We start from the raw sequence: 15,988 nt of genomic DNA on the forward strand, positions 1-15,988 counted from the left end.
GACCATTGGTGGATCATTCATTTAATGGAATTCTTTTGAACATTATTTCACAGAGCAACTACTATATGTCCAGAGTCCGGGTTATCTGAGGAGAAAACAATATAATAGCATCCTGAATCCCAGTCTACCACCAGTTTCCCCACCTAAATGGTGTCAGATCTTCAAATCTTATGAGGGTTAATTTTTTTTTTTTTTTTTGTCAATTGCAGTATCTTTCAAAAAATAACTTTTTTCAAAACATAGATGTCTAAATATGCACATTAAAAACAGTTTCACATTAAAATTTCAATCTCTTTTGAAGGTATGAAAATATGTCTTTTCCCCCTCCACAGAAATTCTTGAGGGTCCTTGGATTTGTTGGTGTTGTTTGTGTGTGTTTGGTGTGTTTCTATTGTCATCTCATAACTTAATTTCTGATATAGAAAAAAATGGTAACTTGTTTCATCAAAATAAGTTTTCAGTTATGCTGTGGGATGGTGGGTATGTCAAATTACTCTGATTGGTCAATAAATAAAACACTGATTGGCCAGTGGCTAGGCAGGAAGTATAGGTGGGACTAACAGAGAGGAGAAAAGAAAGAACAGGAAGGCAGAAGGAGACACTGCCAGCCACCGCCATGACAAGCAGCATGTGAAGATGCCAGTAAGCCACAAGCCATGTGGCAAGTTATAGATTTATGGAAATGGATTAATTTAAGATATAAGAACAATTATCAAGAAGCCTGCCACAACCATACAGTTTGTAAGCAATATAAGTCTCTGCATTTGGATTTTTTATTATAAGACCTTTTGAGATTCATGTTCCAAAGGTGAGTTATACTTGGTTTTCGGGAAAGTGAATAAGCAACATACTCTGCTCAGGATCTGAGCAGCTGTGGGACTGGCAGGTGACAGAGATTTGCCCTGACTGTGGACCAGGCAGGAAAACTCTAGCTACACGGTTATTTGTTTTGTTGGCGAGGCTAACTGATTGGGACAGACCATTCATTGAGTGTAAACATGTATTTGCTGGAACTAAATGACACTATAAATAACCTAAGTATGAAATGAAACAACCTGAGAATTACAGATATTCACCTAGAAATACTGAAAAGTATTTATAGATGTTACAGAGAAGTTCTGGTTTATGAGTGAATAACAGAGACTGGCAAATAGATTTAAAACAGTAAGCCAAATGAAGGTGTGTGGTGATATATTGTGTACCCCAATAAAACTTGTCTGGGGATTGGAGGACAGAGCCAGCCACTAAATTAGACATAGAGGTCAGGTAGCAGTAGCACACATGTCTTTAATCCTATCACTAGGGAGGCAGAGTCTGTGAACTCTGCTATCTCCGTGAGTTCAAGGCCCTACCAGGCTACATGAAACAGAGCCAGGCAGTGGTGACGCGTGCCTTTTATCATAGGAAGTAATGTGGCAGGACACAAAAAGGTATATAAGGTATGAAGAAACAGGAACTCTCTCTCCTTGAGGCTGAGGATTTCATAGAGGTAAGCTAGTGGCTGGCTGTTCTGCTTCTCTGATCATTCAGCTTTCACCTCAATATCTAGATTTGGATTTTTTATTATAAGACCTTTTGAGATTCATGTTACAAAGGTGAGTTATACTTGGTTTTCAGGAAAGTGAATAAGCAACATACTCCGATCAGAGTCTTAGCCTGCAGAACACAGATGACCTAGAATCTGCTAGTATTCATACAACAGGGAGGTTCTAAATTATCAGAAGGGGAGATTTTTTTTTTGTTTGTTTTTGTTTTTGTTTTTTCGAGACAGGGTTTCTCTGTGTAGCTTTGCGCCTTTCCTGGAGCTCACTTGGTAGCCCAGGCTGGCCTCGAACTCACAGAGATCCGCCTGGCTCTGCCTCCCGAGTGCTGGGATTAAAGGCGTGCACCACCACCGCCCGGCGAGATTTTTTACAAGAAGAATTCATTTGGCTCTAATTTTCCACAGCCTATAGTATTTTTATTTTTCCAGATAATCACTCAGAAGGAAAAGGAAGCAAAATCCTAAATATTTGACAAGGTAATAACTGAATGCTATAGGTTGCCATGGGATTGCCAGTTGCCTAGTCTATGTTCCCGGTTTCTGAAGAAAGGAATAAAATAATATGCAGCTTATTTTTAAAAGAGTAAAAAAAGCTAAGCATGGAAACAGAGTCTATGAAACTCATAAATTATTTGCATTTTGCCCCCATCATGACAGGGTCACAATCCTTGACTAGCCTGGAAATCAATGTGTAGATCAGGCTGGCCTCATACTCACACTTCCTGACTCCATCTCCTGGGTACAGTGATAAAACCGACTGCTCCAATATGTGCAGCAAAGTCGAGGTATTTTGTTTGCATGGGTCAACCTGACCCCTCCTCAGCACCCTGTACCATCCCCATTCACAATCCAGACTTTCCATGCTGAGATTAGCTCTTCAGAAAGCAAGTGGGTTGGTTAGAACTGTGCACCAGAGGGCGCCTCAGGCTTTCCCTGAGAATTTAAGGAGTGGCTCAGAACTCTGTGTGCATCAGTCTCCATGGCAACACTGGAGCCAGGGAAGCAGTCTTCTGATCACTACACAGAAGACCAGTCTAATCAGAAGGCAGAGCCTGTGTAGAGGGTGATCCCTGTTCTGGTATATTCAGTAGGGGTATCCTCTACATCTTTCCATGGTCCCGATGAAGAAACTTAATTGTTTCTGGACATTATGTCTATGGTTGTTAGTCAGCAAACTTTCCAAGACATTGGGCAAAAGTCTCAAGGTACCATCTATCTCTGACCAGAAGTTTATTCAAGAGATCGTCGACAGCCATAATGAACTTCGAAGCAAGGTCAACCCCCCGGCAGCCAACATGAACCACTTGGTGAGAAAGGGACTGGCATGCTATCCAGAAGAAATAGTTTAAGCAGGAGAAGGCTCTTAAATCAATTGTCTGGGTTTTTTGTTTTTGTTTTGTTTTGTCTTTTAGCTACACCTCATATGATTCGATAATTAATTAAATAGGCAGAGAATTTCTGTCCCAGAGCCAGGCAGGCATTCTGTGTTTAAGATATGGCAGTCTGGGAGTACTATAGAAACAGTGGTAATTAAGGTTTGAAGGGCATCAAGGACCGCTGAAATGTTATCTACTTCCATTGCTGATGTTGACTAAGAGGGACACCAGTTGAAGAGCTCTTTTAGATCAAGAGGCCATGAAAAGGGGTTATTGAGAAGGCTTGTTGGTAGTGGTAATGCAGATCTAGGGAAGAATGAAGGCAGAGAAAACAGGTGTGAGTCCAACCAGCCAGAAGACAGTGACGGGCACTAGTTCCACATGGGAAGAAAGCCCTGAGTAGTTAACACACATGGTGATTGTCTGGTGTCTTCATTTGGTTTTTACTGCTCACAAAAACACTATCACCAAAATCAACTTGGGAAAAGAAAGGGTTTTTGTTTTTGTTTTTTTACCACACACTTTAGAACCCTTCATGAGGGGACCTCAGGGCAGGGACCCAAGGCAAGAATCTTTAGGCAGGAACTGAAGCAGAAGCCATAAAGAAACGCTGCTTATGGATTTTCTTCCCGCGCTGTGCACAGCTTGCTTTCTTAGTCCACCCAGGACCTCTTGCCCAGTGGTGGTACAGTCCCCAGTAGCCTGGGCACTCTTACATCAGTCCTTCATTCAGAACATCCAGGCCTACACACTTGCTCCAGGCAGTCTGGTGAATGCATCTGAACTTTTGAGGTTCCTCACCTTAGATTTCTCTAGCTTGTATCAAGTTGACAAAGAAATCTAACCAGGACATCTAGGTAGAAAAGTAAGTGGTTAGTCATGATATAAAAGAAGAAGTTGAAGCAGGAAAAAAAATATCAAAACAAAACAAACTATTGCAAGAAGTTGAGTGGAGACCTTTAGTGTTAGAGTGATACAGCTTGTTGGATTTACCCAGGACAGGTTAGTTTGGAGTGCCATTGTTAGTCTCTGCAGAGACTGGGTTGGGGAGGGCCCCTGGCCTTGACCTGGCCACTTCCTGTGTTGACTGCTTCCTGTTCACCATGAAGAAGTTCCTGGTGTTTGCCTCATGATGGGCCCAGAAACATGGCACCAAGTGACCACCATGTCCTGAACTCTCTGAAATAGTGATATAAAAGTAAATTCTTCTTTAAGCTGTTTGTTTCAGGTATTTGATTATAGTATTAAGAAAATAACTAAAACAACAAATACTTTTTAGAAAAGGATGTGTTTAAACGAGCTACAATTAACTGAATTTATTACATTTATAAGAGTAATTTTATTGTAAGCAAATATGTACTAATCAATTTAATTGTTTTCTATTTTTTCAGTATTGGGATAAGAAATTAGCAAAAGTGGCCGAATCATGGAGTAAAAACTGCAAATTTGCCCATAACCCCTGTATTAATAAACGACAAGGATGCATTAAAGATTATGACGTTCTTGGAGAAAACATATTTTTAGGTGGAGTACAAACTCCACCAAAACGTATGATTTCATATTGGTATAATGAAACTCAATATTATGATTTTGAGACTATGGCATGTTCTAAAGTTTGTGGCCATTATACACAGGTACGTACTTGACAGGTTATTACTTGACAGGTTGTTAAGTAGTTCTTGTGTACATTTTAATTACAAGAAACATTTTTCAGTATTTTCTTTTACATTCATTAAAAAACTCCATTTTATTGGGTATTCCATGTACAGAGTGTAGTTTTTCTAATCTTTAAAAAAATGCTACTCTGCTGCAATTTTCTTCAAATTATTTACAACAAGCAATCTACTCCGATCCCCTTGCTCAGCCCTGTGGATTTTCCACACCTAGGGTTGTGTTGACTTACTTCCTGTCTTTGTCAATTTTACATGAGGTATCCGGGACAGCTTCACATTCCTTGTGCTATAGAATCTTGAGCTTAGCATTCCAAGTCTATAGATTAAAACACATTTGCAAACTATGGGTTGCTGATCCTTACAACACTTCCCTCTCCTTCCCCTCTTCCTAGTGGCCTGCTCCCAGTGTGGGAAGTGTGCATGAGCCATGCCAGTTTGGTGCCTCTATTATGTTTATGGAATTTTTCTCTCAGTGATCAATTTGATAATTTTATTACTGTGTCTTTTACTCATAGTCATTTCTTCCACATGCCAATGTCCCATTAATTGGATTTAGCTTCCTTTCTTTTTCTCTTTGCAATTACATTATAATTACATCAGATTCCCCCATCCCTTTCTTCCCTCCAGCACTGTGGGAGCCCGTTCTTGGGTTCCTCATGGCTTTACCCAGCAGGTCTGAATAGAGGATGATCAAGACCACGGGCCTGAGTGCAGGTGTCTGAGATGGTCTGCACTTGGCTGTGCTGGGGGAGGAGGTCTTTTGCTCCACCCCTTGACATCTCTATAAAAACCCTGGGGCAGAGAGAGTCAGGGCCCGTTGGAAAAGGTTCCAGGCCCTCTGGAGGCTATCCTTTATTTTCTATCTGTTTATCTCCGCAAGATTCTCCACTATAAATCCTTCTATCTAATATTTCCTGCTGCTCGCACTCAAGAAAACTCTGGGGAACTGTGGGGGTGGTGGGTAAATGCCCCACACAGCACTTCTCCTGTACCCCTGCTAGCTCTCTCTCAAAATTAAGTCCTCTGTTTCTTTAATTGTGGTTACATATGTATGTGTGTGCCCAAATACATAAATACAACCTGTTCAGTCTGTATAATGGTACTTATATGTATATGATTTCAGGTCTGACCACTTGGTATTGCACAACAAATTTGGGGGTTCTTCTCTGGGGAAGACTACTTCTCCCACACTTAATGTTCCTTAGTTGCCTGTAGATCTTGTCTAGCACTGAAGCCCAGTGAGATGCCTCACTTCCTCCTTAGCATGTCTACTGGTGTGCTCTTTCTTCAGGTCTCATCTAGGGATCCATGTTGATGAAACTCAGTGGGTGTAGCTTATACCCTCTCTCCCACTGTGATCCCTGAGCCTATGTACAGGAGTTGTATTATAGATGTATCAGTTGGGGTAGGGCACCACAGAGTCACATGCTCTCTACATTGTGGTTTTCTGTAATGATATCCATGTATTGCAAGGAGCTGTTTCTTTAACGAAAGGTAAGATGTAAACTTTACTGTGGACATTGGGATTAATATTTAGAATGCAGTTAAGATTTATGCTGCTTAAGTAAATTGGCAGTTGTAGATCCTAGTCCAAGATCCATGACTTCACTCTCTAGGCAGTTGGCTAGGTTTCCAGTAACATGCATGATTTCCTTTTTGTTGAGATGACCTTAGGTATAATTAGGGAACTGTTGGTTGCTGCCAAGGTATGTATGTATGGAAACTGTTATTATCATTCCTAGTCTGATTTTGATGTTTCTTGTAATATGCCCACACAGAGAATTAAAATACGCTTCCTTAGTTTCTAGAAGGAATTATGATTTTAACCATGTATTATATTATGGCTTACTTATTAAGTTATCCTTTTGGTGTATGATAATTATTTCTGAAGGAAAACCATATAAATTGCCCCTACGAAAGCTACTTTAACAAAATATAACTTAATGTGTTAGATATTAGGAAAAATGTAATAAACATATGTATGTAATTAATATTGTACATATTCTCATAATGAGTTGTTTACAAGGATTGTTTTAATATGATACTTCTTAATTCCTTTTCTTATAGGTAGTTTGGGCCAATTCACTTAGAATTGGATGTGCAATTTCAAATTGTCCTAATCTGGGAAGCTCAACTGGACTATTTGTATGTAATTATTCACCACCGTAAGTTGCTAAAATGAAAAAAATTTCTAAGGGGATCACAAATGTTTATAAAGCTGGGTGTGGTAGAGTACACCTTTCATTCCAGCACTCAGGAGGCAGAAGCATCCTGTGAGGTCCAGGCCAGCCTGGTCTACATAATGAGTTCCAGGCCAGTCAGGGCTACATAGAGAGACACTGTCTCAAAAGAAAGCAAAACAACAACAAAATCCAGATGTTAAAAACAAAATCTTATGCTAGACCTGTTGCTGGAGGGCTTTTCTCCAGGTTCCACCAAACCCTGCAGTCCCACAATCCATGTATAAAATAATCACTCAGACGCTTATAATATTTATAAACTGTATGGCCGTGGCAGGCTTCTTGCTAACTGTTCTTATATCTTAAATTAACCCATTTTTATAACTCTATACCTTGCCACTTGGCTGGTGGCTTACCGGTGTCTTTACATGTTGCTTCTACTGGCGGTGGCTGCAATGTCTCCACTCCCTTCTTCCTGTTTCCCCAATTCTCCTCTCTCTTTGTCCCGCCTATACTTCCTGCCTGGTCACTGGCCATCAGTGTTTTATTTATATAGAGTGATATCCACAGCATAGACCCTAAAGTATTTTTGATGCAGCCTCCCTCTGCAAAACTAATTTTAAAAGTGAAAACAGAATGGTGACAAGTATTGCCTAAATGAAAAGTCTCTCCGCTCATGAACTATTTCAACATAAGAAGAGAAATGATAGAAATTTGTGGTGATATATTTGCATACCTGAAGATCAGAGAACAGAACAAGCCACTAGATTAAACATAAAGGGCAGGAAGTGGTGGCACACGCCTTTAGTCCCAATACTTGGGAAGTCACATGCCTTTAATCCCAGCACGAAGAAGGAAGTGATGGCTGGGCAGAGAAAGATATATAAGGCATGAGGAGACAGGAACTAAAGGCTTTTTCAGGCTGTGGAGTCCTAGAGGTAAGACATGGCAGTGGCTTGTTCCTTTGTCTCTCTGGTATATCAGCAATTATGCCAATATCTGGCTCCAGGATTTTTATTATAAAACCATTTAGCAATTTGTGTTACAGAAATTGTTTCTTAAGTTTAAAAACTAGAGGCTGGGAAGATGACTCAGTCAGTAAGATGGTTGTCTTGAGTCATAAGGACCTGAGTTTGGTCCCCAGCACCCACATAAAAGGCCAAGCACAGCAGGCTTACCTATAATACCAGAACTGCCAGTACCGAATAGGCAGAGTCAGGAAGATCCCTTTTCTTATTCCATTGTTAATGTTCATTGGAGCTGCATTTGCTAACCTTTTTGTGTTTTACGTTTAGGTCATCTTATGGCAGTTTATTTTAAATTACCTTTGCCTCTGTGTTCATGTACCTGTGTCCATGTGTGTAAAGACGACTGTTGGTTGTCTGTCTCAGTCCCTCTTGAGCATGTTTTCTAACCATTGATGAAAATCACTAGAGGACAGTATCACTTTCTTACAATTCAGGCTTTTGGAAAGGAAGAAGGGGAAGGGGGGATTGGGGAAGAGAGGAAAGAGGGAGAGAAAGACAAAGGAGGGGAAGAAAAAGAAAAGGAGGGGAAGGAAGGAAAGGAAATGAAGGGGAAGTTTTGATGGTTTCTTAGTACATAGGAAATGAGTCTTCTGCTGAACAACAGCTGTTGCTCCTGTTCTTTCTAGCGTGTGACTTACTGAAAGACAGAAACAGCTTGCATAAATGTAGATCTAGAAAAGGTAAAGAGCATCATTGGCTCATGAATGTTCTCTGTTTTTGCAGAGGAAATTATAGAGACACCAAACCTTACATAAAAGGAGAATCCTGCTCCAAGTGTCCCACAAGTGACTGCAAAGATAATCTCTGCCGTAAGCAAAAAGGGAAAATAATAACATCAAACTTAGACAGTAGTAGTGTTTCCATCATTTCTTTAATCTTTTTTTATTTCTAGCTCCTACTGTTTTTAATTCCTAGATGACTTGGTTGTTTCTATAAGAATATAAAGCATTCACCATAAATTATATACAAATATATTTAGTTTGGATGATTGTCCCCTGTAGTTGGTTGATTTTTTTTAATCCCACCATTTTGGTGGCCAGCCATTCAGATCCTCAATAAATCACACAGGGAGGCTTAATCTTTCTTATGAATGCCTGGCCTTAGCTTGGCTTGTTTTGAGCTAACTTTTCTTAAATTATGCCATCTATCTTTTGCTCCTGGACTTTTACCTTTCTCTATTTCTGTATACCTTTCTTTACTTCTTGCTCTGTGGCTTGCTGTGTAGCTGGGTGCCTGGACCCTGATGTCCTCCTCCTTCTTGTTCCTCGGTCTTCTCTTCCCAAATTTCTCCTCCTATTTATTCTCTCTGCCTTCCAGCCCCACCATCTTTTGTCCTGTATTGATACGGACCACTGAGCTCTTTATTAGACCAAACAGGTGTTTTCAACAGGCAAAGTAACACAGATTCACAGAGTTAAACAAATGCAACATAAAAGAATGCAACACATCTTTGCATCATTAAAACAAATGTTCCATGACACAAACAAATGTAACATGTAATATTATCTTAAAATAATATTCCACAACAACCTCTTCCACTGACATTTCCCCTTTCGAGTAAAAAGACAGAAACAAATTAAATACAACTGAGATCTAATTTGATACCTGTCGGATTCAGAGATGTTTCTCCATCTTTGTCTTTCTCCAAATTATTCAGAAATTATTTGACTGTTCTTGCCCCTCTGGTTTTGCAAATTCATTTTAAAGAAAACTGTCCATCCCAAATAATCGACTCTGGTAAGTACATTGGATTTAGGGAGAAACTAGACTTTCATGCTCACTTAAAAATTAGTAGGAAGTTATAAATTGAGGACTGTAGAGGTAGCTCATTGGTTGAAAGTATATACTGCTCTTTCAGAGGATCCAGGTTCAGTTGCCAGTACCCAGGCAACTCACCATTGTCTGGACCTCCAGTTCCAGAGTATCCTTACACTCTTCTGACCACTGAGCTTACCTGCACAAACCAACATTCAGACATAGACAGAGACACAAAATTAAAAATAAAATCTCTAAGAAATGATAAATTTGGAAAGAAATTTATCACATGGACAACTTTCACTGAAAATAGTTATTTGGGTGTTTCTTTAAGTCTTTTCATTAAGTTTTGATATGTTCACAGTAGTGGTTTTGCAATTCAAAGTAGATGCCTTACTGGCTACATCTTGATCAGAATGCAACAGGAAGTAGACTGACTCATTAGGCATGACTTGAGCATATATGAGCCCTCAAAGCCTACCTCCACAGTGACACACTTCCTCCAACAAAGCCACACCTTCTACTAAAGCCTTTCCCTTTGAGCTTATGGGACCCAATTACATTCCAACTACCACAATAACCATTAGATACTCTGGTTTTTAACTGCTTTGTCTGTAGTTATGTTCCATCGAAGCCCTGTGACTTCTGATGTGTTTTCTTTTCTATTTGTATTGGTCAGTCTTTATTAGTAAATGTTTAGATTAGTTGGCATCTTTTTTAAAAGACAGGAATATTGGTATTGTTTAAATATAGAGGTGTTGGAGCCAGACACCCTAACGTGAGGAGTGATTGAGGGGATTAGATATGAAACATCATACAAAGCAATATGAACACAAAGCCAAGGAAGGCAACAAGTATTGGATGTTGTGAGAAGTCTCCCATCATATTTTATCAACCCAATACACATTTTTCATGGTGTTAAGCATTCTGAAATGACCACTTTTGGTCCTTTTATTCATCCTACTGAAAAATTAACAAGAGCCTTCCCTTCATGGTTTTTTTTTTTTCTGGTAGCCATGATGTCCAAAGCCTAAAATCATATTACACGATTGGAAGTGAATGAAAATACATCAGTGAATGGGGGTAAAAAGCAAACAAAAAGAATGAATTTTGAACATACACATGATCCTATTAAAATTCAAAACTGAGGAGAAAATTTGGGTGTTGGAAGGATGAATTTGGAGCATGTATCACTACAGCAATGAAGACCATATTTAAACCTTCACATAAAAGAATTGAATTGTCCTCAGAAACTTAAACTGGACATGGTAGAGTGCCAAAAGAAAGCTGATTTTCTGTGGTTTTGGCTGTTTTAGATACTTATGCATCTAACACAAGAGGCATTCTAGAAATATATATTGGCAAGATACTATTATTAGGCAACATTGCAAAGATTTTTAAGTCCAGTAAGTCTTGAAAGTTTCCAATTTTTGAGCTCAAAAATCTTCTCTGACTTGATTACCTTACCTTAAAATCTAGAAAAACCAATCAATATTTTTTTTCATTTTATATAGCTTTTCTTTCTTTCATTACACCTCCATGAATTATACATGAGAATACATACAAAAATTTTTCAGTTCTTGTTTCTTTTGGAAATTAAATGAAGCCTTTAATTGTTGTGCTTTATTGACAGGTCACAACATTGGGGGAGCAGCTCAGCAGAGAGCGTGCCATCTACTCATGCTAGGTTTTATTCTTCATAGAATACTTTAATTGTCATTTTTATTGAGAAAAAAATTTAAATGCTACAATAAAGACTATTTTCTGACTAATGAGGACTCATGTTCTGTTTAGTTCTCCATTATATCTTCTATATTCTTGTCTGAGATTTAAATTCAATGTCTACTTTTCCACTCAAAAAGGAGATATACATATATATATATATATGCACACACATATATACATATATATAGCATAGATGATGTATGTACATATAGATAGATATTATATAGAAATTGGGAAGCAGTGGAGTAAAGGTTGCGTTTGTATTTCTTAAGATTGTTTGCTGATAGTGCACATGTATGTATGTCTCTGTGTGTGTATGTGCACATGTGAAGAACAAACAATGTGGTAAGGTGTTTGCAGCACTGAACAGCACCACGTGATCTTCAGTAAAACCATAAGCTTCTAAAAGATATGACTACTGAGGCTGCTCACTTTACATCTCAAGACTTAGCAGAAAGTCTAGACAATGAGAGGGTTGAGTCCATTAGCTAGGAGTTAACTCAGAATGACACAGCATAAAAGTGATTCATTAAAAAAAAAAAAAAAAGTGATTCATTCAAATACTGTAGGGTCCGAGGAAACATTGAAGGAAGACCCTAGACTCAAATAGTACGCAAGACCAAAGAGCATTTACTATACCAGCATGCATGTGGGGTCGGTCACCTGTACAAAATGGCGACCACCCCGAGAGGGGCATGCAGGCTCCTTTTAAGTACAGCTAAGGGGAGTTTCAGGGTCAACTACATAATAACTGCTTGGTTAAGCAAGTAGCAGTTACTTTAATATATTTCTAATTGGCTGAGGTTTAGTCTTCTCATTTTTGGACACATCTGCACAAGCTTGGACGTGACTCAGAAGGGGGCTGCTGGGTTTGTCCTTGAGATACTATGAGGCTGACTTAGACCCTCTGGGTTTGTTCTCTCCCCAGACCCTGAATGTAAGAGCCTTGTAGATAAATGGCCCTTTGATGGGAAGACACCTGTTTGTCCTTCTCAGAGAACTGGAACCTAAATTCAGTTGTGAAAGCAGGGAGAATTTAACCCCTTCCACACAAATAAGTGTGTTCAAAGGGAAATGTTGCTATAAGGGTCACTTCTGGAGTCTAGAGGATTAGCATCCACCTACCAGCACCCCAATTAGAGAATCTAACGATTTGGACAGGGCTTCTAAAGTTAAAACACCCAACCTTCTGATGTTTACACTGAGCAAGCTGAGACCCAGAGAAGTCAAGGTCACTTGTCTTGACTGCATACCACTTACTACAGGGCCTTAATTCATACCCAGCCTCTGCATCTCTTCCCAGTATTCCACCCTTGCAGGTACAGACCAGAGGCCTTAGGAAGCAACCTGTTGTGAGGACTAAAGAAGAGATATTTTATGCAAATGGCTGAAGCCTGAGCTTTGGGTTGCAAGCCAATGCCTGCACTTGTGCTGAAATACAGACTTATAAAAGCAAGTGAGGAATGGTAAGGCTCCTGGTCCACTCAAACCAATTCAGGTATGAGATGCCATTGCTAGTGTGTAGTTACTATGGCTGACTAATGTCTTGGGTGATCTTAACCACTGAGTCACCCCTTCATCCCTTCCTTGTTTCTTAACAGTGACCATTTCCACCTCCCCTTATTATTATTTCTCTCCCGGTAAAAGTATCAGTGACTTTGAATTAGTTGATACAAATTTTAAAGAGTGTGAACACAAGTGAATGGAAGAGATACAGGAAATCTAATCTACTTCATAAACAAGGAAGAGGGAGAAGATTAATAAATACAGTTCAGTATTTAAATTCCATGAGGGACACAGACCATGTCCACTTTGAATCCTTGGTGACCACTGACACAAGATCTGAAATTGAACAAAAAATTGTTCCTAATTTAATTAAAATCTTACTTCACAGTACCTGAAGTGCTCCAAAAGGAATCCACTGTCTCCTTCACCCAGGATTCAAGGACAGGCTAGAGACACAAGTTGCTTTGACCTAACAATATCAGCTCTGTAAAGCACAAACCCAGATTAGAAGGGTTGGATGGGTATAAACCAGGGTGATTCCACCAAGAACTACCTTCTGGGAGCTTCCCACAGGCAGGCCCAAGGGGCAGTTCCCAGCAAACAAAACAGTTTAGACTAGTCTCTGGTTGCTAGGCAACAGGGCTCTGGTTCACTAGGCTTCCTCTTTCAGCTCTCCAACTTCCCCAGTAATATTAAAGGGGAAGTTTTTATTCATCTCCACATCCTCAGTTACCTCTTGGAAACCTCTGGGTCCAATGCTGTGTATCCCATCCCACCACCCAGCAGACCAGTTTCCAAACTCTCTCCTCACAGGCAAACTCACCCAGAAGTCTGAGGTTACTGCTTTAAGACAGAGCTTCCCAGGCCTGAGAACCCTGCTCTGCCCTAAATCCTGGACTGGAGCCCCAGCACAGGAGGGGACTTATTCACAGCAAGCTTCTCCTGCACCAGGAGAGCGCCAAAACCCGGGAAGGATCAAGACCATTGATGGACCATTCATTTAATGGAATTCCTTTAAACATTACTTCACAGAGAAACTACTAAATGTCCAGAGTCCAGGTTGATAATTGAGAAGAAAACAACATAATAGCATCCTGAATCCCAGTCTACCACCAGTTTTACCCCCTAAATCTTAGCTCTTTCTGCAATGCCTTTGGGCCACAATGACACAACCACCTGGCCATAAATGGACAAGGCTAGCTTGAGATATTTGTAAAATTCTACTCCAATAATAACAGGTAGTATCTTGACCAATGCAATGTCAGACCCACAAATCTTATGAGGGTTAATTTTTTTTGGGGGGGGTCAATCTTTTGAAAAATAACTTTCTTCAGAACATGTATGTCTACATATGCACATTAAAACAGTTTCAGATTAAAATTTCAAATCTCTTTTGAAGGTGTAAGAACAGTGAACTAACAGGGCGGGGATGAAGTTCAGGGGCATGGCATGCTTGAGGAGGGGATTTGATCCCCAACATTTCAAAAACCTAATGCAATGGTTTATCCTAGCACTCAGGAAGTGGAGGCAGGAGGATCCAAAGTCTAAAATTAAAGGATCCAGGAATTTAGAATCATAAAATTGTAAACCTAAAAAATAAAAGCTGACAGTCATCAACTCGAAAAGTTAACTTCTAACAATGAGTCTCTGCTTTTAACCCCCTTACTCCTTATAGTCAACAACTGCCTGGACCAAAGTTTACTTTTAATAGATGTTTCTACGTGACTTCCATCATGCATCCCATGCCTGACACTTTCCCCCTAACTATAAAAAGGGGGCCAGAACCTGCCTCCATTGCCACAGCCTCAGAATCCCAAACACTGGCCGTGGTCTCAGCTGACTGATAAGCTTTTGTGCCCCACAGTAATTTTTCTTTTCTTTCTTTGGTTTTTTTTTTTTTCTGGAATAAAATCTGCTTTAGATTAATAGACTTTGGTAGTCTGTCTCTCATTATTATGTGACCCCAGACCCAAAAAGATCATTCCCAACTACATAGTGAGTTGAAGAACTACAGCCTGAGCTACATTAGATCTTGTTACAAAAGCAAAAACAAACAGAAAACTTATCAGGATCCATCTGTCTCACTCCCCTCCCCCAATGCTGGGGTTATAGGCACACATATCTAAGCCTGTATTTTTGCATGGATGCTGGGAATTCAAACTCAGGTCCTCATGCTTACAGAACATGTATGTAGTCTTACCTCCTGGGCCATCTCCAGCCAATACAAAATTTTCATTTGAGGTTCATGTTTTTACTTTCAATATTTATTTGCATATTCACTCAGTCATTCATGTCATCAATATACACAAAAAAATACACAATCTGCTAATGTGCCAAAGATTAGAAAAAGTAAGATATATAAGCCTATGGGTCATTGCCCCTTAAATCACTGACAGAATCAGGAATGTTTATTAGGCCCTCTGTGCATACAAAAGACAATTAAGATACAATTTCTGTGGTCAAGAAGATTAAAACATAACAGTAGCATGCTCGCTTCTTTATTCAGTCAATAAACATTTACTAAAGGCTTAAAGAACCTGTTTTTGGTACTAGAGAAAAATGAATGAAGAAAGTCAAGCCATTGTTCATGGGAAGGGCCCAATCTGCTAGGCAGGTGCTACAGAAAGGGAATTAGGATAGATAATGGAATTATTTTCTCTGATTTGTCAAATACCTGTTTAGGTATTTATTACTTGTATATATTGTATATAGTTATTGTACTTTTGTATATAGTTTTTCTTTTGATAGTTATAACCTTTTGCTTTTTTTCTTTTTATTAAAATAGAAAAGGGGAAATGTGGTGGTATTCTAATTGTACTGAAATGTGGTTTTGATTGTATGTTAATTTCAATTTGCAATTGATTCAATGAAGAAATATGGGCATCTTGGGGTAGGAACTGCAGAGAGTTCAGGGTAGACTTGAGAGAGCATGGAGCAAGCATCCTTGTCAAGCTGAAAGATGTCGCTGAGGCAAGAAGGTATACACAAATGGGGCCAGTGTATCAGCCATAGTTGGATTATATCATGGCAGAGGCATATAGGTATATACACAAGCATGTGCTTGGACTTAGAGTCTGTCTGAACATGTGTGAGAAGACACATACCTATCTTTGTATTAGAGTGTGGGATATGAGAAGCTCCGCTTGCCTATGTGAGGGACAACACCTCAGTCCAGGCAGCCAGCCCTGATCATCAGATAATA

At 39.5% G+C, this 15,988-nt stretch overlaps 2 protein-coding genes across 3 annotated transcripts in view; one reads left to right on the forward strand and one right to left on the reverse strand.

The window, feature by feature from the left end:
* Caps2 (calcyphosine 2) overlaps positions 1-13,664 on the reverse strand; it is a 54,383-nt gene extending 40,719 nt beyond the window's left edge. Inside the window, exon 1 of the mRNA XM_028873100.2 lies at positions 13,178-13,664. The gene's annotated coding sequence lies outside the window, so the exon portion shown is untranslated. The remainder of the gene's footprint in view (positions 1-13,177) is intronic.
* LOC114695653 (GLIPR1-like protein 1) lies at positions 2,507-11,327 on the forward strand. Of its 2 annotated transcripts, XM_028873069.2 has the most exons (5): positions 2,512-2,850; positions 4,311-4,553; positions 6,660-6,757; positions 8,524-8,609; positions 11,189-11,327. In XM_028873069.2, the coding sequence occupies exons 1-5, from the start codon at positions 2,656-2,658 to the stop codon at positions 11,266-11,268; spliced, it is 702 nt and encodes a 233-aa protein (XP_028728902.1). In that variant the 5' UTR covers positions 2,512-2,655; the 3' UTR covers positions 11,269-11,327. The 2 variants fall into 2 exon arrangements, with proteins under 2 accessions (XP_037052664.1, XP_028728902.1); XM_037196769.1 differs by lacking the exon at positions 8,524-8,609 and having other exon boundaries at positions 2,507-2,850.
* Positions 13,665-15,988: the final 2,324 nt, after the last annotated feature.

The sequence above is a fragment of the Peromyscus leucopus genome, chromosome 18 (genome assembly GCF_004664715.2).
Source record: "Peromyscus leucopus breed LL Stock chromosome 18, UCI_PerLeu_2.1, whole genome shotgun sequence".
NCBI classification, from domain to species: domain Eukaryota; kingdom Metazoa; phylum Chordata; class Mammalia; order Rodentia; family Cricetidae; genus Peromyscus; species Peromyscus leucopus.